The sequence below is a fragment of the Podarcis bocagei genome, assembly GCF_964188305.1.
Source record: "Podarcis bocagei genome assembly, chromosome: 3".
Lineage (NCBI taxonomy): Eukaryota > Metazoa > Chordata > Lepidosauria > Squamata > Lacertidae > Podarcis > Podarcis bocagei.
The window spans coordinates 63,771,767-63,796,117 of record NC_138127.1 but is presented as its reverse complement, the minus strand read 5'-3'; the positions used below and the strand labels follow the sequence as shown (position 1 = coordinate 63,796,117).

General features: G+C 42.0%; 1 protein-coding gene across 1 annotated transcript in view; it reads right to left on the bottom strand.

The window, feature by feature from the left end:
* ACTN2 (actinin alpha 2) overlaps positions 1-20,595 on the bottom strand; it is a 51,909-nt gene extending 31,314 nt beyond the window's left edge. Inside the window, exons 1-7 of the mRNA XM_081187478.1 lie at positions 20,188-20,595; positions 12,528-12,642; positions 10,566-10,685; positions 9,324-9,410; positions 7,390-7,477; positions 4,675-4,753; positions 1,487-1,568 (exon numbers count right to left, since the gene is read on the bottom strand). Coding sequence (XP_081043604.1) covers positions 1,487-1,568; positions 4,675-4,753; positions 7,390-7,477; positions 9,324-9,410; positions 10,566-10,685; positions 12,528-12,642; positions 20,188-20,316 — 700 coding nt within the window. The 5' untranslated portion in view covers positions 20,317-20,595. The remainder of the gene's footprint in view (positions 1-1,486; positions 1,569-4,674; positions 4,754-7,389; positions 7,478-9,323; positions 9,411-10,565; positions 10,686-12,527; positions 12,643-20,187) is intronic.
* Between the last annotated feature and the right edge of the window lie 3,756 nt (positions 20,596-24,351).

Genomic DNA, 24,351 nt, shown 5'->3' with positions numbered 1-24,351 from the left:
CATTTTCCCCTACTTTCTAGGAGCAAAAAAGTGCGTGTTTTGGAGTGAAAATTACGGTAAATCAAGCAACTTGGAGCTGCTATTTAAATTTCTTACAATTTCCCAGAACAATTCCCAAGGTTGGGGGAGCATTGTGGGAAATGAAAATGGTGGCTCCCAGATCCAGCTGCCTAATACAGGACTTCAGAGCAGGATCCAATACAGTAGTCAGTCATGTCAGGCTGTTGTGTTGCCAACAGCGGAGGAGACTGAAGGACAAAGTTCAGAATGACTGCTCCCCACATCAAAGGGGGGGCACCTTTTGCGTGGTCACGCGCAGCCCCCCCCCGGGTCCCAGTGCAGCTCTCTTTAGTACGGGCTGGCTTCGCCCTCCCCAGCTCCCCAGGCTGGTTACCTGAAGGTCTCCACCTACCTCAGCCAATCGCCCAATCCTGCCTGGCTAGGCGTTGCCAGGGGATCGGCCAGGTAGGGGGAGGGACCGCCCTGCCCACACAACAGAAGGTGAATCCTACCTGCGAAGCATCAATTGGCTCCAGAGCTTCTCCCACCCTGCCCTCCCTCAGTTAGGCCTTCTTTTGCAGCTTAACCTCTTCTTCACAGGTGCGCAGGCGCTGCTACGACATGGTAGCTGTTGAAGGGCCGGAAAGGAATTTTCCTGCATTGGCAGGTTTTGCCTTTCCTGTAGCAAAACGTCACAACTTTGGCAGTTTCAGGCCTTGGGTGGAATCCTTTAGTCTACCTTCCCTAAATGGGTGGGAAGGGGCGTGAAGTGGTGACCCACGCCCCACTTGCGGAGGTGATCCCAGGGTTCTCCATTCAAGGGGTCTTGAGGGGAGGCATTGACCATACGCCAAAAGGTTGCCATTGCTCTCCCCTGTGACAGTCGTGGCAGGCTCTTTGCTTGAACATATGTTCTCCAGAGCCAGCCCAACCCCCACACATTCTGGATAACCCTGATGTCCCCCAGATCCCTGGCTGGGGACTGGGAAGGATAAACACCCAATGCCTGAGCCAAGGTCTCCCTACATCTGAAACTTAATAAAGTTGTGGCCAATTTTAAACCAATAGCACATTATTAAAGTTGTGGCCAGTTTTAATCCCATAGCATGTTAATAAAATTGTGGCCAGTTTTAATCCCATAGCATGTTAATAAAATTGTGGCCAATTTTAATCCCATAGCACGTTGTCTTGAGTCATTATTCCATTCGGGAGTCGACTGGAGTTGGGGGGAGTCCACCTGTCCATGCAAATGCCTGGCTCAGGACTTCCCAAACTATGTGCTGAGGCAAACCACTCATAGCCTGTGATGTGGATATTAGTTAAATCGAAATATATTTTGCATATGCCAGTATATATAGGACCTGACAACTGAAGTACTGTTTCATAGACAACTACCGGTATGTGAAAAGCTATCCTTTTGAATTCATGTACGGAAACAAAAGATGTTGAAAGGTTCACTGCTTCTTAAAAGGATGTTAGCTCCCACCTTCTGCGTCCAACATCTTTGGGATATCCAAATGCTTTTCAGCAACTTCCATGGCAAGATTTATATTCCGCAGTGGGTCATCCTGCATGAAAGAAGAGCACAAATTATAATTAATCATGAATAAATCTATGAAGCATTATACAATCAGAACCAAAGGACAGGATATTTGAGATTGTTGGGGTTTTTTCCTGCCACTTTTTTTTACTCACAAGAAAGTGACACATGGTTCAATGGAACTTAATCCAAAACAAGTTCATCGCAGGATTGAAACTCTAGCATTACTAGGGAACTATTTCAGATTACTGATGATGATTTTGCAGTTATCATTTGACATAATAAAGGCACCATGAGATTTACTTACCACGTGAGCAGATTTATGGTCAGACAAATGCCAGAAGCCATCACACAGAGGCATATTCACCATAAATATTCAACTTATTACTACGGCACAGAAAAATCATCATGTGATGTCCATACCATATTTAAATCAGACCTCATAGAACAGCAATGGAAATCGCCATAGGAGGTACAGAATATAAAATAAACTGACCACATTGATTATAGTCCAATTCCTAGACTATTCAAATTTAATTTAGTGCCACTGAATTCAGTGGGATTAAATCAATTTAAATCCTATGGCTGCAATCCTATGCACACATTTTGCTTTAATGGTCGTATGGTTTACTGTTTCAAACCAAACCAGTTCAAAACCATTTTGAGGGTCCCTTTTGATGAAAAGGTTGTGTGTGCGTGTGTGTGCGCGCACGCGCATATACATTTATATTCATATTCATTCATTCATACCATTGAAGTCAATGTGATTTACTTCTGAATAAACATGTATAGAATTGCACAGTATTCAGTTTAACTGGGCTTTGAATTGGATTGTTATTCAGAGCTTTGCTTGTTAAAGTCACAATGACCCATTCACACATCACATTAGACCATAGTTTAAAACAAATAAGGTAAGCCAAGAACAAACTTTGGTTACTCTTTGAGATTTGTTTGGCAAAAACAAACAAATCTCAAAGAGTAACTATTCATGGCGCAGAAGGAGCAAAGGAACTTCTGAGCAGCGTGCACAAGCACACAGCTTGTTCAAATTCACCCACAGTTTTAAACTATGGTTCAGTGTAATGTTTGAATCAGGCCAGTGTTTCCAACATAGAATATTCAAAGCTGCAGATCTCCTGCAGAGATACACAGTTAAAGTGTCGTAAGGAAAACCGGCCATGCCAACCGGTGTTGAAGAATTTTAATGGCAAGGCTATTATTCCTGGTGCAACACAAAAGCCAGGAAAGGCATGCAGGAAGTAAAACCACACAACACACTCAAAAAGGTCACAACAAAACGTTTGTCAAGAGATTCAAAAAACAAAAGAGGAAAACAGAAAGAAAGCATCTGTTGTGTTCAACGCATGGTTAATATGTTAACCACCCTGGGTTCTTCGGATAAAGGGTGGTATATAGATTGATTGATTGAATGAATGAATAAATAAATAAGTTGTTATTGATCATCAGAGGTGATATGTCCCACTTCACTGCTGGAGTCAAAATGGGAAGTGCTGCCCCACCCTGCCGCTGCTGCTGCCACCGCCACCAACACTGCCATACCTTTCACTGCCGCTTCTGCACTACCACCTCCGGCCTCAGTACTGATTTTAGGTAAGATCTCGCCAATTTTCCAAAGCCAGCAGAGGGCAGTGGCCTCACCCTGCCTAACGGCTGGGCCGGCCCTGTTGATTACTGCAGCTCCTTACAAAGTAACTGTCATGTGCTCTCAGGTAGCTTTAAACATGTTTCACACACATAGTCCAGCAAATATTCAGCTGTGATAAAAGCCCCACTGAAATCAGTGGGACTTTAAGAGGGTGGAGAGAGAGTTTGCACTGGGCTTTCCTGTGAAAAGAGTGGTATAAATTGGCAGATGCCTCCAAATGGTGGTATATTTTCGTGGCATACTTCAGCTCCCGTCATGGCGCACATTTGGGAATCACTGGTGTAATGAGACTATATATACGTAAGCAGCTTGAAACGCAGCAAGGTTCCCTCATCCTGCCCTGCATTTCAAGTCACACTTGCTGTATACAACTGAGGGAGGAGCAGACGTCTTCATCCGAAGCACATTACCTGATTTTATTTCCCATGCCTGCAACCCTTCCCCACAAAAAACTATTCAAAGAAGTTGTCATCTGTGCATGCACAATGGTTGTCTGAACTGTACAAACCTCATCTTAACTACAACTTGCATTTTCAAAACGGATGGAAGTTAGTTTGAAAGAACACGATAAAACAGCAGTATTTCTTTAAAAACTACAGGATGCATATGGATTGTGGCTGACGTAATGTGTACAGTGGTACCTCTAGTTACGAACTTAATTCGTTCCGGAGGTCCGTTCTTAACCTGAAACTGTTCTTAACTAGAGGCATGCTTTTGCTAATGGGGCGTCTTGCTGCCGCCGGCACATGATTTCTGTTCTCATCTGGGGGCAAAGTTCTCAACTTGAGGTAACTCTTCCAGGTTAGCGGAGTTTGTAACCTGAAGCATTTGTAACCTGAGGCATTTGTAACTCGAGGTACCACTGTATTCGGCTTTCAACACCAGCAGTGGGAACACATTGGGGCCGGAGTAAATGGTGTACACAGCCTAACTTAGGATCATGTATTGCCTCATCTATATTTGTTGGGCCCTAGGACGCGGGTGGCGCTGTGGGTAAAAGCCTCAGCACCTAGGGCTTGCCGATCGAAAGGTTGGCGATTCGAATCCCCGCGGCAGGGTGCGCTCCCGTTGTTCAGTTCCAGCGCCTGCCAACCTAGCAGTTCAAAAGCACTCCCGGGTGCAAGTAGATAAATAGGGACCACTTACTAGCGGGAAGGTAAACGGCGTTTCCGTGTGCGGCTCTGGCTCGCCAGAGCAGCGATGTCACACTGGCCATGTGACCCGGAAGTGTCTCCGGACAGCGCTGGCCCCCGGCCTCTTGAGTGAGATGGGAGCACAACCCTAGAGTCTGTCAAGACTGGCCCGTACGGGCAGGGGTACCTTTACCTTTATATTTGTTGGGTAGGAGCCAGGAAGGAAAGCCACTTCGTATTACTAAACATACCCCAGTTTACCATTAAGGAGACATGCTTAGCATGCAGGAAGTGAGCCAAATCACTGCAAATCACCATGCACTCAGATGGATGACCTTAGATAGCTTGGAGTAGTCAATAAGATCAGGTCGATGTCTATGGATAAGCGCACAGAGGGCAAGGCCGTCTTTCCAGCTTTACAACAAGCAACCAAAAATAAAATGAAAAGATGTTAATGAAATAATGACAACTGATCCTAGCAGCTCAAGGTCTGAAAACATGCAGAAGCTACACAATGTACCCAGTAATTATGTCATCGTCAAATTTGCTACAATTCCAGCGCTTGCTGTGTTTTGTTTTGCAAAACCTCATTTAATGCTCAAAAGCACATTGAGAAGATCAAAGCATGAATTTGTGAATCTGGTAATCAAATGGGGTTTATTCTGCTTTTGGCACATAGTGAAAATGCCCAAATATTTTGAATGACATTTCACATCTACTTTGGGACTCTGGGATGTATCAGACTAAGTTATACTCAGAGCAGACCCATTGTAATTAATAGATATGACTAACTTAGGTCCATTCATTTCAATGGGTAGAGTAGAACTTAGTTAGATACACTCCATTGATTTTAATGGGTCTACTCGAAATATTACTTAGTACAACCTCATATTATAGAAGACCAGTTTCCTAAACAGTGGCCACTTCTGTGTAGGAAGGAACCTAGATAAATTGCATGCATTACGAATGATGACTGTATATGTGTTTAACTTTGGCAAGAGGACAGGATCACACTTCAAAACGACCTTGGCAGATTAGAGAACTGGGCCAAAACAAACAAGATGAACTTTAACAGGGAGAAATGTAAAGTATTGCACTTGGGCAAAAAAAATGAGAGGCACAAATACAAGATGGGTGACACCTGGCTTGAGAGCAGTACATGTGAAAAGGATCTAGGAGTCTTGGTTGACCACAAACTTGACATGAGCCAACAGTGTGACGCGGCAGCTAAAAAAGCCAATGCAATTCTGGGCTGCATCAATAGGAGTATAGCATCTAGATCAAGGGAAGTAATAGTGCCACTGTATTCTGCTCTGGTCAGACCTCACCTGGAGTACTGTGTCCAGTTCTGGGCACCATAGTTTAAGAAGGACACTGACAAACTGGAACGTGTCCAGAGGAGGGCAACCAAAATGGTCAAAGGCCTGGAAACGATGCCTTATGAGGAACGGCTAAGGGAGCTGGGCATGTTTAGCCTGGAGAAGAGGAGGTTAAGGGGTGATATGATAGCCATGTTCAAATATATAAAAGGATGTCACATAGAGGAGGGAGAAAGGTTGTTTTCTGCTGCTCCAGAGAAGCGGACACAGAGCAATGGATCCAAACTACAAGAAAGAAGATTCCACCTAAACATTAGGAAGAACTTCCTGACAGTAAGAGCTGTTCGACAGTGGAATTTGCTGCCAAGGAGTGTGGTGTAGTCTCCTTCTTTGGAGGTCTTTAAGCAGAGGCTTGACAACCATATGTCAGGAGTGCTCTGATGGTGTTTCCTGCTTGGCAGGGGGTTGGACTCGATGGCCCTTGTGGTCTATTCCAACTCTATGATTCTATGATTCTAAGAAGCTCTAATTGGTAGTAGTAAGACACTTGGCTGAATGGACTGTTGCTTTTACCCTGCAATTTGTCTGTCTTTAGATGTATGTGGTACTCTTAAGGTGGCTCAGAGAACTATACAAATGCTAAAAGATTAAACCAGCAATAAGAGAACAGAATACTGACACTTCTTCTTGGTATGTACCAGTAACTTGAAGAATTGGAGTGAATCATGTATACAAGCATTCATTGCTTTTGATACACAATAGTGTTTAAAATCAACACTGAAAACTATTCATTACAACTGTCTGTAAAAACCTAACTAAAAATGCTAGATATTTGATAAAATGAAAATATTTTCAGTCACCTGAAATCCACTTTGTAAATAGTTTGTTATCCATAATGCATATGTTTTCTGCTCTGTTAATGGTCTATTACTAGCAATGCAGACTTTTCAGTCCCTAGAATCTTAATTTGCTCTCTCTATATCCAGAATTCTGCTGCATTTCCATTCTATCTCATCAAGAGTTCTGTGAAGTTTGAAAGCTTGCATACTCAACCTAATTAAATAAATAATAATTAAAGTACAACAAAAAAATCTAAGTTGCCTATCCTATGGACATTTACCAGGGAGAAAACCTCACTGAACACACTAGGTCTTGCTTCTGGGTAAACATACATAGGATTGTACTGTTACACAGCAAGCACTGGAGGGGGGGGAATCATTAATTGTTCCATAAATGCTCCCATTTTATCCTGTTTATGCTATGGTACCTCTGCAACTGTAATGAGCCTCTGCAGCGAATCTTAGTTCCGGTGTTTATGGGAGCGTTGCCATGAAGTTCATGCTGGCAATGCTAATTAATTTACGAGAATCCACATACTGTACAGTATATTCATTTCATGCAGACTGGGGCCATGATAAGAAAGAAATATGCAGAGAGCCTTGGGGTTGATTCTTACATTGTAAGAGCAGTGCGGCTGCCAGCTCCCTTTGGCTCCGCCCTATGTTACAATATGGAGTGCTGGCATGTGAGTGAACACATAGTTGGCCCCTCCCAACAATGGTCTTGCTGTCTTAATGGCCAGAGTAATGTGGGAAGCATGGAGAGGAATAACAATCATGCCACCCCTGCAAGTTAAGAACCAGCCCTTTCATCAAACTGCAAGGACCAAGGGATGCTCTCCATTCCATCGTTGAAATGGATGGCATAACTCAGGCACAAAATGGCTGTTACCTCAGATGGAAGTTCTGAATGTTCACATTTCTGTACGGTGCTGTTTTCCTCTGGCACCACAGCAGTAGTCCTTCTTTGGCAGATGTCTCTGGAAAGGAGATGTATGAGGGAGGTAATGCAGCTTCGGGTCAAGATCACTTTATGGTGGTTTTTAAGTGAGTTTTGTTGAAACTGTTTAGAAGCCTCTCCAAGACTGGGAATCTTGTGCTTAGAAGTCCCCTTCTGACCTTGCCATTCCATGCAGGAAGGTCAGGGTGGGGTGGAGCCAGAACATTCACAGATATGGACTTGCACTCTTAAATCACCCCTGCATGAGTTGTTTGAACACAGAATAGCACCTGACTGTTTTGTGTTTGATATAACTGAATCTCTGTTTCAAAACATTGTGGTGTATTTCTATGAATGGGGGGATGACAGAGAGATTCTGATCACGTAAATTCAGGGAGACTTCCCTCATCATGTAAGTATCCATGATTTATTCTTCTAATATTTATATTTGTCTTCATTAGCTCAACACAGGTTTCTAGGGCTGAATATATACTGGATGCACAGACATCCCCCTTCTATGCTGCTTTGGGAATGAGATTTTAGTGGAACTGTGACTTTAAGCACCAAACCGTCAAGCCTCTAGGTTTGTGCCTTCTAATATTTACTGATCAATGTTCTCTCTTGGAAACCTGCAAAAGCATAATTCATATTCAGAGAGGATAGATCAGAAATGCTTGATAGATTTCTTTTCCACTGTATGGTTTAATTGCTACAGTACAATCAAGGTAAAATAAATTTGTCAAGAATAATTATTCTCTAAATCAACAAATGAGGTGGAGGGAGGAAACAGTTAATTTGTTACATATTGTACTGCATAATGAAGGACATCTGCTTGCTCAAGCAAACAATACATAGCTGGAAATGAATCTACAGCTGCCCGAGTTCTTCATTTAAATATTTTATAAGTTGTTCTTTTTTATATATAAAAAAAACACTTGTTGCTAAGAGGCAAAAATAAATCTTTAAAATGTAATAGAATCTGCAACAGAAATCGTTCAAGAAATAACTTTCTGATTTCAACACCTAATGCTTACATATCCTATTTTTTCCAAACAATTGACAGTTTTAAATTGTTTAATTTGATCAAAACACGTACTTGCAAGGCTCGACAGCCCAACAGCAAGTGCTTTTCTGTTTCAGTGAATGTAAATCTCAACCAAATGCAAAAGGTTTCTTAGGATTTTATCAGTGTCCCTTCTGAACATTCCTTTTCATGTGCACCTGATGCTTCCTATTATGCTTACAAGATGGCTGGTCATCCATTAGGAAATAGAAAGCCCATTCCAGGCATTGTCAAACTATCTGACTGGCTGAGCTACATACCAAATTCTTATGTTTCAGAGGTGCCTTAGAACTGTTAATGCTTCTAATTTGTCTGAATGGAGATTTTAATCTATCTATCATCTATCTATCTATCTATCTATCTATCTATCTACCTATCTATCTATACCTATCATCTATCTATATCATTTATTTTTATACTGCCCTTCATTCATCGATCTCAGGGCAGTTCACAACATAAAAATGTTTGTAGGTATAGAAACCTCTAATTTTTGTACAGCTGGAATGTAGTCAGCTGTAGAAAGGTATGAGAAAATGTATCTATTGAGGAGGTATTCCATCATGAAATCCCCTGTCTTCGTTCTGAAGTGAAACTGTTCCAGGAGGGTTGTATCACACAAGTCTTCTTAATGTTTTTGAATGGGTGGTGATATTGAATATAAAGAGAACACAGATCTGAGGCTTCAGAGTAGTTAGTTCCTTTACCCTTCCCACCAATAAACAGTTGCCATTTAAGTTCACATTTTTTAAAAAATATATCCTCTGTCTGTTTCTGATGAGAGCTTCCCCTTGCCACAGGGCAGTACTGTGGAGCATAGTCTTACCTTCTACTGAAATATCTTGAATTGCAAAACGAAGGATGATTGTCCAGATCATGCCCAGGGTCATTTTCACATTGCCATCTACAATTTCTGGTGTGAAACAGAATTGAAATTTTAAGCGATATGCTGTGATCAAAGAGTACATGCCTGCTATGATTTAAGTTTTGTGATTTTATTCATTCAGTACGTGTTTATTTCCCAGCAGTTGCTTCCAAATTGTTCCTTCTGAAGATGTCTTAAACCAGTCTCACCTAACATGTTATTAAAGGACACAGCAGCAAAGAATTGCTTTTGATAGTTCCGTAGTCTTGTTCACTCCTTGAAATGCCCATAATTCATTTTTATTAATGCTGTTGTCTCACAACTTTCACAGAATTCTGCAAATAGTTATACCTAAGGTATAGAAACTCATCATAACTGTATTGAATGAACTGAACATGAATATGAACTGAACATCCAAAGATGTTGTTGATAAAAGAAACAAATTTGGAACACAAAAATGCACGCGCGTGCGCACACACACACACACAGTATTGGTCCTGATTTCCTAGTTGAGTTTATATGGCGGTTCCATATAAACCTTTATTTCCACCTTCATTGCTCTTTCCCATCCACAGCAGACAATCTCCCCTTTAGGTTTGTTTCCCAATTTTTATTAAAATTGTTGAACTGATTCATGTTCCCTAAATGACCAAACTCCAAGACCTGAATTAAACATGGTTCCAGGCTTGTTTAAAAATATTACAACCAATCCCAAATTTATTCACAGAGTGTTCTATGCAGCTGCCTGTTGTTTAAACCAGAGCTCTTTGCCTATGTATGAAACATTAATAAGCGCACAACTAAACTGTGAGCTGACAGCCCAGTTCACAAAATGCCTCACAGGTAAAGTCCTTGTTGTTACATGATCTGCATCACATTTAAAGCTAACTTAAGCCCAAACTCTGTGTTTTCCTACCTTTTTCTTTCCAACATCTAGTTTTATGCAGCTGATCACAGAGAGGAAATTATAACTAGTGCAGAGGCTATGCTGTGAGTTTTCTTTTAGGTGAAACGTATTAAATTCACAACCGTGGCTGATAAGGTGTAAAATAGTCAGTCTGACATGGAGTGGTGACAGTTTGAGAGAAGACAGAAATGAATGTTCCAAAATGCCCTTTGCCATATACTGAATCAAACCAGCTCTCAGAACTGTAATACATCATGGCTGAAAGCCAAGCCTTGTTGTTGCTATCTTCTACATACCTTCTGCACCAATCGAGACAAGTTTGACACCTTTGCTAGCTATAAAATCCAGGGCTTTGTTGACATTTGCAATTTTATGGAAACGCATCTTTCCTCTGTCTGGCTTTGGAAGTCTTTCTCCTGCAGGGAAGCAAATCAGATATATTTATTGACATTGACATGTGGCTCCAGGCACAGGCTAGCGACTAGACTGGTGAAGGGAGCATGCTGTCGCTGTAAACCATCTAAAACCATACACCAACCCACATTACAGGTCTGTCTTATCTCCAGAGCCCATTCTCCCCTCCCTAAAGGCAAGTATAAAAGCGACTCAGTTTGGAGATTTTTTTTGTGTAGGAGCAAAAATCCCCAGGCCAAATTGTTTTATCTGTCCAAAATATGTCAAATAAACTGTGTGCTCCCTTTTCAGCTTATTTTTTGTTAGCACTTCAGCGTTTGGGAGTGTTTTACTATTAATAATAAAGCACTGAAGTCCTAATTCACAGCTCATCCTATCATTGTGCTCTAAGGGTCCAGAAGGGCATCAAGCCCATCCTGGCTACCCCATTCTAAGGAATAAGAACAGAGCTATGCTGGATCATGCCCAAGCCCCATCGAGTTCAGCATTCTGTTCCCATGGTAGCCAACCAGATGGCTATTTGAAGCCCACAAGCCAAGGCTCACTGGCAACTGATATTCACAGTTATATTGCCTCTGTCCTGTAGGTTAGATATACCCAAAATGCGTAGTAACCTTTGATAGCCTTATTCTCCATTAATTTATCCTGCCCCCTTTTAAAAATCCAGGTATGCAGCTTTTAAAGCCATTTTTTGTCTTGTAATTTTTGTCATTACATGAAATGGTTCAATAAAAAGTGGGCCAACTCTTTGCCTGTCTATCTCTCCACACACACAATAGACTTTTGCAAATAAACAAAACAAAATTAAAAAATAGGAACAAAACTCAACAGCGTCTTTAGTTTAAATTACTCTTTCAGTTCATAGTATCAGTATAGTATCAGACAGACCCTTTAAAAAATGTATTCTTCTCCAGCCAAGTAACATGTACAAAAATGCATATACTAATGTACAGCAAGCACAAAACACATATATTGGTGAAAATAACATAAAAATGCATAACATTAGGGAAAGTTGCTTTGTGTCACAACTCACAGGCTAACTGCCTAGTGAAATCAGAGACGTAGAGAGCTTCTTCCAGTTACTTTATTTAAATTAACAGAATACACAGAGAGACCATGAATTATGCTCCCCACATCCTCAAGATGTGGCTCATAGTACCTGCTCTACCCACCCCCTTGTGGTACTTCCTAGCTTCCAAACCCCTCCTTGCTGCCTACAGTAGCAGGCAATGGAATCTTTCAGTCTCTGTTCAGCCTTCTGCTCTAAGGTGCAAAGGAATCACTTTATCCTCAGAGAAGGAGGAGGTTCTACCAGGCTTTCAAGTGACGTAGTGTCCACTGGCTGCTGTACTGTTTCTCCCATTTCTGAGTCCTGTCTCTGTTAGCATCTGCTAGCTTTCTCCTGCTCCTCATCCTCCATTATTTACCAGCTCTTTGCTTCTTCTTCTAGAGCGTGTCCTGTTCGCCACCACCAACAACTTGGGTCCATACTATCATCATCTTCCTCCTGCCTGGAAGTCTCTTGGGGTGGAAGTCTCCACCAATGCTCCTCATCTGCCCAGTCCTGACACTTTGCTAAAATGTGTGTCTTAGGCAAAAGTGCATTAAGCAATGGGCATATGATGAGAAATTCACAGTGAAATACTGGTGGATTTTCATGACAACTTTTAAAAACACACATGCACATGCCACAAACTGATGTGAAAATGTGAAGAACTGAATTTAATACTGGAAAAAATTAGAAGCTGGGAGAAACTAAAAGGAATAGATTCACCTGCCTCTTAAAGCGATGGCGAAATATGTTTTGACAAGACACATATCATTTGCTGCCTTCTAAAACTAACCTGAAATGACCTCCAAGAGCAACATCAGTTTAAGGCCATTCCTGAAATCCTCTTCAATGTTCTCGATCTGCGTGCCTGCTTTCCGTAGGTGGGAATTGCACCATGCTGTAAATGTCTGCAATCACAGATTAAGTATGTTAGGAAAAGATGGTAAACAGCTATTAACAGGAAATCTTAGAGCCTTCGATAATTTTTTTTTAAGGAAACTTAGTTTCAAAGCAATAATACAGCTTAAGTGAAGATTCTGACATTCCAGAATGTTTAGCTTTGCTGTTGACAAATGCATGACAGATATGTCTTGTGTATTTATCAATAGCAAGGCCATTTATGGTATTTTACCATTCTTATGTACATAATAAACATCACATCACACATTATGCTGTGTGTCTCCACTGGATACCTTGTATTGCCCTCATAGCACAGATATGAAATCAACACACATTATCTGCCTCACCTGTTGCAGTACATCCTATAGATTACATGTGGTATACACACTAGTGGCACAACAATCCTATAAATGTCTAGTTGGAATTAAGTCCCATGGATTTCGTTGGGGCTTACAGCAAAGAAAGCATGTATAGAATTGCACCCTAAATTTGTGACATGTGAAGTGGCCTTAAAGTGGGCCAACAGAGGCCTGGTGATGTGGTGAGATGCTTATAACGGGCAGGGTCTCCTTCCACTGAGAGACCTCAAAAACCACAACATGGTGGAACAGAAGTGGTTTGCATGGTGGGGCAGAGCCGCTATGGTAGCTTCCTGGGAGGTGGGTCACTATTGCTTACCAGGAGGGACAGTGGCAGGGGCAATGCAGAGCAAGCCAATTCTGTGATGGGAGTTTGAAAAGAGTAGGCTATCAAGTGATAATTTCAGTCACCTAGTGTCATAAGAATTAGTGCTGCTATTAAAAGCAGGGCAGACCCCAAATATTGTGCATGTATTAGCAAAAATGACGTACACAAATTTATTACATTTGGAGAAATTGCCTGGCAGGAATGTGTAATTAGGGGGAAAACACACTAAAATGCTGAGGAGTTTTCATGAGGACTTAAATAAAAATCTGGAAACATGGGAAATGAAATTCGTAAAAGGCCCAACAAGCCAAATGTGCAGAACTGAGGAAATTCCATTGCTTTTTGTGCTATGTAGTCCTCTTTCTTGAGCCTTTCATAGAATCATAGAGTTGTAGAGTTGGAAGGGACCACAAGAGTCATCTAGTTCAACCCCTGCGATGCAGGAATCTTTTGTCCAACGTGGGGCTCAAACCCACAACCCTGAGATTAAGACCTTCATACTCTACCAACTGAGCTATCTCTTTATTCTGTTTCCATGTGCTGGGACTGGGAGCATGAGCTGCTGTCTCTGACTAATCTATTCTATTAATAGTCATTGCACAACTATTCAAAATATGCTCAGGTCTTAGCGATCAAGCTGTGGCCAATATCTAGCACTGTGCCCTGCACATTTTTAATCCTTTAGGATTTGAAAAGGTATTGCATTAATTAGACAGAACAAATGCCCCTCCCTCACTGCTCAACACATAGAAGCAGAGCAGGGTATCAGATGGAAGTGAAACACCAGGTGGAACTTGGAAGTCCATGTAGCAACCATGCTGCAAGCAAATACAAGGAAAACTCAATTTTTGCACTTAGTCTCACAAAGATCCCCCCCATTCAAGCTAAACGCACCTGAGCACATCTTTAAAAGTGTGGTACCAACAGAAGACACAGGAAAAGCCAAAGTGTTATGTACTGAGTTGAATAGGATCCAAACTGCAGAAGTCTGATTGGTCCTAGAACAATAGGATCCAAAATGCAGCAGTCTAATTGGTCCTAGAACAATAGGATTCAGAATGCAGCAGTCTGATTGGTCCTAGAACAATGCAGCAGTATGATTGGTTGGCAGGAACCACCCAATCATGCTGCAGATAGAAGTGAATCCCCAACCTGATTGGCCTACAGGAGAATTCCAGAATTAGCCAATCACATGCAGCCCATTGTGTAAATAATGTATATAAGCAGATACTTTGAGGGGACTTTCATTCTTCCTCCTCACCACTATGAGCTGAATAAAGAGCATGAAATCACTTTGCGAGTATATTTCACAAAGCCTTTCTAGGATATCAGGATATACCACAACAGTTTTAAGTTTCTTTTCTTTTTTCAGTCTAAGGGCCACATTCCCTTGTGAGAAACCTTTTAGGGGCCACATGCATGCCAGAACAAAAGGTACAGCTCTTACGTTCTAGAGTAAGATACGATGCAGTCATACAAATGTCAGAGCTGTCCAAAGGCATACACATCTCTCCAATCGGGCAAGAAAAATGCATTATCATAGGATATATTCCACCAAGGAGGGGGGGACACCCCAAGAGGGTTTGGAGCAGGGCCAGAAAGGAGTGTGGCTTCATGAGGGGATGTGGCCTATCAAATACCCTGAGGGCCAGATAAAGAAGATTGCAGGGCCACATTCAGCCCTGGGCCTGAGGTCTCACACCTTTTACTTGGGGCTAAGATCCCCTCTTTTTCACCACCAAACAATGAGTATGGGTTATGACCCTCCAATGCAAGCCAGCACAACCAGTAACGCAGCCCAAATAACCAAGTGTTATTCCTCCCAGGGGCTTGTCAAGCCATCTCTTTTAGCACCCAGGCAGCAAAAGAAGAGGCTTATCTAGCCCCTAGCAGGCAACAACACATGGCCTGGATCACAAGTTGTGCAGGGCTGTTCTGTTAGAAACATATTGTCTGGTCTAATACTGCCTTTTTTTTAACAGGTTCAATTGTAAAGGAAAATTGCCAGCAAAATACAAACAATCCACAGAGAAGGAAAGTAAAACGAAATACAATATTGACTTGACATATCAGGAATGGTTTGCTTATTCTGTTGTTGTTTTTCCATACTACAGAATCCACAGGTGTGATGCTTTATTAGAATTTAGAGAGCAAAAATAAAAGAAAAAACTTGATTCCTTTTCATATCTGCAAACAGACTACTTGAATACAGATGAGGACACTTTATCATTCACACAGAATCTAGTAACGTTTGTGGCCAATTTCTACTTTCTATTTTTAATCTGTCACAAAGATTCCACCCTTCATTCAGCACCATGAACTTCCTGGTTTATTTTTTTAGTGTCTTGGTTTTGCTGTCTGTTTTGGGGTGTATGTAGGTGTTTTGCTTGTGGCTTGGGGGTTCTAAGCATTGTCACTTTTCCTTCTGTGAAATGAGTACAGTGGTACCTCTAGTTAAGAACTTAATTCGTTCCGGAGGTCCGTTCTTAACCTGAAACTATTCTTAACCTGAGGTACCACTTTAGCTAATGGGGCCTCCCACCACTGCCGCCACGCGATTTCTGTTCTCATCCTGAGGTAAAGTTATTAGCCCGAGGTACTACTTCCGGGTTAGCGGAGTCTGAAACCTGAAGCATTTGTAACCCAAAGCGTTCGTAAATTGAGGTACCACTGTATTTTGAGATGCCCACACCACGCTTTTAGATTTCCGAATGTGTTTGAAGGTCTAAAAAAGTATGGGACCCCTGCACTAGAAAGCAGTCTGTGGCTCCATTTATCAAAAAAAGTGGTCCAAACATGTAAACTCTCAGTGTGTTTGCAAACTATTAATAGACTATTCTATACATTCCCAATGCTCAGAAGCCATAGCACTGCAAGCACAACTGGAATTCCCTGGAAAAGGATCAGATTCAGGCAGCTGCTGCTGACAGAAGCTTTGCAGAAGGGATAGTGATCTTGTACCCAAGGGGACCCGGTCTAAACCCTTACTGGTGGATGTACCAGGGCAAGTGTGCCTGCTTGAAAAGAGAACTGCTTAAAAAAGAGGATGAAAAACTACCGCTCAGTTGCAAATACACCCTTTGGGCAGACTTCTTCTTGCACACTAGAACTTCCCCTTCCTCTCCTTCCCCTGGCAGCCCCTTCTGCTCACTAAATCTACTCTGGACCAGATTCTGCAGGTGGTTGGAAGCTGCAGGGAGGAGGCGGAGGAGGCCTGGTTGTGCAAACAAAAGTTCAACCCACTCACATACAGGCACTATTGGATTTCACCCATATAAATTAGTACATGCAATATTGTGCAAATCTGCATCCTTTGCAAAAAAATAAAATAAAATTGCAATGTCTAAGTGGCCACACTAGCATCTTTAGTGCAGACAATGCAGCTGAATGCACATTTGGAGCTGTGTTGATTTGCACTTGCGGTTCCCAGTAAACATATTCTAACATATGATAAGGTGGTGGTGTGAATCAACCCTATGGATGAATTCAAATAAATCACTATATCAAAGAGTGGCAGAATCTAACTTTAATTGATCTGATTGTCATTAACTTGTTTTATACATTAAACAATGACTTTCATATACAGGGACGGTTTTATTAAATCTGCCATCATTCTTAACTTTAGTTTCTTTCTGTTTCCCACCTACTCCCCTGACACCCTATGCAGCACCCTGCATGTGCAAACCACATTTATAGAAAACTTTGAAACCGAGAATTCCCCAGCACAGGGTCTAAATTATTGCAGACCATGAGACCCTATGAGATGGAGTTATAATTAGGCGTCACGTCCATTGTAATCCTAAGGACGTCATCATGTGTAACCAGCAACTGTTGACAGATCTCATACCATGCATATCCTGAAATGGCAAGTCTGGAGAGTGCAGCCCACAATAGAAACAATGGCATTTATTTTTGTCCTGTTCCAAGATTGTCTCATAGAACATGTATGCTAGCCAACTGCCAGGCTTGCTTGAAGATCACTGTTCAATATTATATTACTCGTCTGAACAAAGCTCAACAACCAGGCAGCTACAGTCTTCTCGTTGTATATACGGACATCAGGAATGTACTTTGTGGAGCTTATTTTAGCACTATGGAGAAGAGTCTGACACCCTCAGAACTTTTCAAATCCATCAATCCTACTGAGAGAGGATGTTGTTCAGACTGATCTCCAAGCCATGGAAAAAAGAATGCCTTCTATCAGATACTATTTATAGACATGTGCATCCATTTAACATTTGTTTCAAAGGTCCAGGACAATGGAAAGTAATAATGGTTGCAATCTGCTAACACTACTGCTGCACAGCCTCCATTCACATCTGTGGGACTTGCCAAGATAGGGCTGCCATATTTCAAAAATCAGGACAGAAAAGTTGTTGAGGTGTTTTGGTTTTTTTTTGCAAAATCACAAAGAAATTGGGCATTTCTAAGCTTTTTTTTTTTTAAGGAAAATCAGCAAAAATGACACTGCTGACATCAGTTACTTTACGTCCGAATTTTCCCAGACATTTAACCGATTTCTCCCAGGACACTGCTTTCGGAAACAGTATTCCATGTATGTCCAGGATATTCTAGACGTATGGCAAACCTAGAATATGTTCCCTTGAAATTAATGGGTGGCTTCTTCAACTGCATCCTGAAATACTGTCTAATTATTAGTGTTAAAACCACAATGTTTTCACGAAACGTTAGGATTATAAAAGCAAATGACATGTTCCCTTGGGCCAATAGCATCTTTTCATGCTATTGAAATTCTTTTGGATCACGCAGGTAGGTTGTGTGTTTTTTTTTAAAAATCCATGCTTGGTTTTCAGAAAATCAAAATAATAAATAAGTGTAAATTATTCTGCTGGGATTCCAGGTAGATAAGGCTGCAATCCTAAGAAAATCAGCCATGCTTTACACTACTGAAACAAATGGGAAATTTATTTAAGCATGATAAGCTTTATTGTGGGCCAATAAATGTTTGTATTCAAAGTCTGAAGCAAAAGTTTCAAAAAAACTTGTCATTTGTTTTCTTTTATGGGGCCACACAATCTTCAGTTTCAGGTGAGAAGACCATTTGTTTGAGAAGTTTTATTGCTGCAAATCAACTGTATAATCAGAACCAACCCTTGATTAGTCCAGATTATAATAATTTCTCATTCCTATAAGAGGGAACCAATAGATTTCACAACAAATTTGTCACACTGCTTTTGAAAATATTTTATATCCTATCAGCTTGCTAGCCTTATACAAATTAAGATATTTTTAGTATCTGACTGGAAGCATGTAAATTCAAAGATTGTGTCTTGAAAGATCAATGGGGCAGGTAGGACCCTGACTTTGGAATGCCCTCCCTAAAGACATATGCCTAGTGCTAACTGAACCATCCTTTTAGCATCAGGTTAAGACACTTTTATTTACTCATTAATTTTAATGTGTATAGTTCCTGCATCTGCCTAGCTCTTTTTAAAAAAAAAAAAAAAATTTCCTTTCTCTGACGGTGGTTGCCTTTTGCTAGCGTTTCACTTCATTTTGTATTACCTTTGAATCAATTTATTATCTATATTGTTGTTTTGATGAAGGAAGAAGGGGTGTAGAGAAACATTTTTTTAAAAAAATCTGGCTCAAATTAAATTAAAAACAAACAAACAAAAACCCCACTTCATCAGCCTTCCCCAACTTGGCGCTCTCCAACTGTTTTGGGCTACAACTCCCATCAGGTGATAATGGGAGCCGTAGTCCAAAGTATTTGAAGGGTGCCAGGTTGGGAATGCCTGTAGAGTGGTACCTCGGGTTACAGACGCTTCAGGTTACAGACGCTTCAGGTTACAGATTCCGCTAACCCAGAAATAGTACCTCAGGTTAAGAACTTTGCTTCAGGATGAGAACAGAAATCGTGCAGTGGCGGCGCAGTGGGAGTGGGAGGCCCCATTAGCTAAAGTGGTACCTCAGGTTAAGAACAGTTTCAGGTTAAGAACAGACCTCCAGAACGAATTAAGTTCTTAACCCGAGGTACCCCTGTACTACTTTTTACATTAAATATTTAATTGTGTTTAATAAGTCTCTTTTGTTCTATTTGGTTGGGATCCAACTCATGAGTTTCATCAGTGGAAGCCTGATTCTGCTTGTACAATAGAACTTCCCCCCTTTTCTCCTCCTGTGTGCCCCCTGAAACTGGCTTGGGGACAGGGAGGGACACGAACCCCTCCCCAAACAGCACACACGCAGGGGGGAATCATTCCATCAGGCAAGCCAAAATGCTTGGCCTGGTGGAACTATCACTTTAGCGTGACATTGAATTCCTCCCTTTATTTCATTTCATTTAAACAATGCTACAGTAGGCATTCTCAAGTTTGTGATTTTGCTGTTATCGTCACCAAGTGTAGCTTCCCTCCCACAGCAAATTATTCTCCAGGCACCATCCACAGTGCCAATCCTAAGCACTCCTTCCTCACGACTGCCATTTAAAACAACACAATGGAATAGAATCATATACGGTAATCAAAGTATAGAGTTGGAAGGGGCTACAAGGATGATCTAGTCCAGCCCCCTGCAAAGCAGGAATCTTTTGCCCAACATGGGGCTCAAACCCACAACCCTGAGATTAAGAGTCTCATGCTCTACCAACTGAGCTATCCCTCATCACCCATTGAACAAAACATGCACAAAAGTGTACAGGCTCCTTGAACAAGTGAAGATGAAACTTCACCCGTTTGGTATCTCTGGGGACCAGTTTACATTTCTCAGTTTAACCTACCTCACAGGGTTGTTGTGAGTATATAATTGGGAAAGGGAAGAGTCATGTACACCACCCTTAGTTCCTTGGAAGAAAGATGGGATATACTGTAAATCCAGTGAATAAGTAAAGAATCTTTCCTGACCTTTCTTTGCTGTTTCTCCCATGCGGGGTCCAGGAGCAAGTCCCTGTCCCATTCTTCCTCTTGGTTCATATACTCGTCCTCTTCATACTCATAGTTATAATGTATGCTAGTGTCTATTTGGGTTGTCATGTTGTTTTAAGAATCAGATGGCTTTTCACACCTGCAGAGGTTTCTTGGCTCTTAATAAGAAGTTCTCAGAAATAAATTGATCTGGCAGGCAGGCAGGCAATTCTGTCTTCCTTTATTTTCTTTCTTCTGCAGGAAAGTCTTGCTGGTGTGTGAGAGAGGGAAGTTTTCAGGTTGCAGGTTAAGAGCTCGCCTTCACTTTCTTCCTGTCTTTCTTTCTGCCCCTGGACTGCTGCTGTGATTCTCCGAAAGGAAGCCTGGCTCGTGCTGAAGGCTGATTCCGATTCTGCCTCTTATCCCCTTGCCTTGTCACGTGTCTCTGCACTGCCTCCCACATCCATCCCCCTCCCCTCTTTTCCCAAGTCCCTCCTTAGATGCTCGCAAGCCGGATTTCAACAGGCTGAAGAATCCCCCCCACCCCCCCGCCTTAAAAAGTGGATAAAATAGACGTGTGTATTTTCAATCTTAGAAAAAGGACGATAGGCCTGCCATGCCCTATTGTCCTTTTTCTAAGGATCTTCAGGAGAGAGAGTTGCAAGAGGAGAGAGGATGCTTTAGAGATAAAGTCTCTGAACCTCTGGGTTTCTCCACTCAAGAGCGCTGGATTTAGGAAGGCAGTTCCCCTTGGATTCAACCTTCTAGCTCACACACCTCAACTCTGGCCTTTGTCTTTCTAACAGACAGTTGAGAGAGGGGTGCCACCCATTTGCTTTCTAGCACAGAACCACTTCCTTAGTTACCTTAATGACTCATACATAGGCCGTTACAAAGAAACTTGCCTGGCTATTCCAGCAATCAAATCCTTGTCGGATCCAGGCATACAGTCTACTGCCCACCCCCCAAACTCACAGCAATAGAGATGCTAAGTATCAGGAAAAGGCTTAGTTGGAAAATATGGGAAGTTCAAAAAACAACACACCTCTACAATGAAATTAGATTGGTCCATAATTAGTAATGTATTTTGAAATGTTAATTTCTACATAGAAAAGCTTGGAAATAAACATGTGATTTGTACCCAAAAAAAAAAAAACCACGTGGGGGAATTATTCACAGGTGACCAACACCCTAAATTGTAAACATACTCTTTGAAATAATCATTTTTATTTCAATGGAGCTAATTTTCATGCAGGCAAATTTAGCATTGCTGCCTTATTCTGGCAGTCTTATTAAATTTTTAAAAGGTTACCCCAAAATGATCTGTGAATCAATCTTTCTCCCTGTCTGTTAAGGCACTAGAACTGAAGAAACACCATCCAGGCTTACAATGTAATACACACGGTGACAGGTGGAAAACTACAAATAGTGCTGGCATAAGGTTGGAAAAAATGGTGCGACACATCCAGGATTTTAAAAATGGTTCTACAAAGGGAATGCAAGGGGAGGGAGTGTGGAGCAGAGAGGGAGAGAAAGGGAGGGCAGGACGGGGTTTAGAATAACCTATTACAAGCTTTCAGACAGTCATGTGTATTCAGCTGCATTTCTGTTTCACATTAGCTCGTGAAATTTCCAGAATAATAAGCAAAGGGCAAAAAAACTGGATTTCTAGTGCCAGTCTGAAGTCTGGAATATATACAGTAGTTAGTAAAATACCCCCCCCCCCGCAGTGCTTTCACTATTTTGAAATATGTGCCACACTCTTCAACACTGCTTTAGACTCAATCTCTACAGTACAAATTTAGCAGACTGGATGGTTGCTGACTCCATCACATTGACATCCCTACTGAACCCATCCTGCCCAAGGCTGCCCAACCCCACCTAGACTTCACACTACCTGTTCCAAAAGATGCTGTGCCCTTACCTAGCATCTTTATCAGAAGCACCAGCTGGCCACAAAAGGGTTCTCGCCCTCAGCCCTGGTATCCTTGTCCAGAAGAGGGGTTGGCTCAAGACAGCAGCCAGGAATCTTGAAGCCAACCATGATGCTGACATGAATCACAATCTGCTTCAGTATTTTAACTTCCTGTGTGTTTTAACGTATTGTAATTGTAGTTATTGCCTTATTTTACAGTTTTATCTTTTTGTAAAGTGATGGCTATAATTTTCATGAAATATAAATAAGTAAATAAATAAATGTCCCCCTACCCCTAGGAAAACAAGCTGGTTAGGCCTCATCTTGATCTAAAACAAGGGTGAGGAACTTTTATCTTTCCCCCATCCTGGCAGACCTGCTTTGAGAGGTCAGCAGAACCATCCAAACAGAACTGAACAATCTGCACTTTAGCTGGACTTAGATGTCCCTCAGGGTCCCTTCCCACTCTATAATTCTGTGATTCTATTAGTTCCAGCCTGCTTTCTGCAGTCACATCACTACCTGCCCCACAGCTTACAATAAATAAGTTGTCAGGTGTGTGTGATTCGGGGAAACGGCTCCATAGGCCAGATGAGGAGGTGTGGTGTGCCAAGTTTGGCCCAAGGACTATAGGTTCCCAACCCCTGATCTAGTGAGTCCAATCAGGGCCTAGTCAGTCTGAGATGTTGATGCCAGTAAATTACACCACCGTTTGACCATGTGGCCAAAACTGGAATCAATTTGTTGGCTTTGTTTATAGCAATCTCTCATTTAAATACAGTACATTCAAATAATTTATGCAGGATAGTATCCCAAAGGTTGCTCACTGAGGACTGTATTCAGCTAAATAATGGTGCCAAGTGAGAAGACTTCTACTTACCCAATGGGACTTTCTCCCCTCCTTGAGTCATCCCCAGATCTGCTTCAGAGGATGGGGGAATCCCTAGAGCAGGGGTCTGCAACCTTTAAGACAAAAAGAGCCACTTGGACCCGTTTCCGAAGAAAAAACAACAACTGGGAGCCGCAAAACCATTGCGACATTTAAAACAAATATATCTCCGGAGCCACGATCTGACAGCGGGCGGGAAGGTGACATCGGGATGGTGCGTGACTAACGCACGCACCGCCCCCATGCGACATCACAGCCAGTACAGCGCCCGCCACAGTGAGGAGTGTCGGGGCGCACAATGCGCCTCCTCCCCTCGCTAGTATCCGCCCCGGAGCCGCAGCAAAGATGTAAAAGAGCCACATGCGGCTCCGGAGCCGCAGGTTGCAGACCACTGCCCTAGAGCATATTTAAGGGACACAGGCCAGGAGGAGAGTGGCAAGATGTTTTACTGTGCAAGGAGAAAATGGAACTTTGCACTATGTTGAATTCTACCCTGAAGCATTTTCAGGGCTTACTTTCCAATGCAGCCCCACATGTGCTCAAAGGAGGGACCTTTGAGGACTGTGAGCCCCTCTGAAGTAATATTCACTGTATCACTGGGATGCAGCTATAATAATAATAATAATTTATTATTTGTACCCCTCCCATCTGGCTGGGTTTCCCCAGCCACTCTGGGCGGCTTCCACAGAAACCAAAAAACACTAAAATATCATACATCCCCTAGAAGGGGAAATCTGTGGAGGTAGAAAACAGATCAGACCCACAGGCGCCTAGATCCACCAGCGGGAGAATTTAGCAGAGTTAAAAACACTTTCAGCATTAACTAGTAGTACAGCATGGAATATATGTTGTTAAACCCAGTGCTTTTTTCTGGGAGTATGCAGGGGTACGCATACCCCTAAACATTTTGTGAATCTAAGTTTGGCCTCATTGAGGGGCAGTATTTCAATGTGAGTAGGAAAATGTGAGAACCCCTAAACATTTTTTTTAGAAAAAAAACACTGGTTAAACCTTTTTGCATATCCCATTTAGTCTGTCTTAAAAACGCTTGCCCCTCTCTGCCTCTCTAGTGATGAACAGACCATACACAGCAGTATTTTTAGGAGCACCAGTGAAGTGGTCTGTGATCCTAGGATTCTGTATCCTAGGATTTGGAGAGGAACCACAGCTCAGTGGCAGAGTACATGCTTTGCATACAGGTTTAATCCGTGCTATCTCTAGTTAAAAGGAGCAAGCGTCTGGTAATGAGAAAAGATATCTGACTGAAATGGTAGCTGCTGCCAGTCAGAGTGGGCCATAATGGACTAAAGGAAAGAAATTGGCACAGGGCAGTTTCTTATGTTTCCATTATCATTAGCAA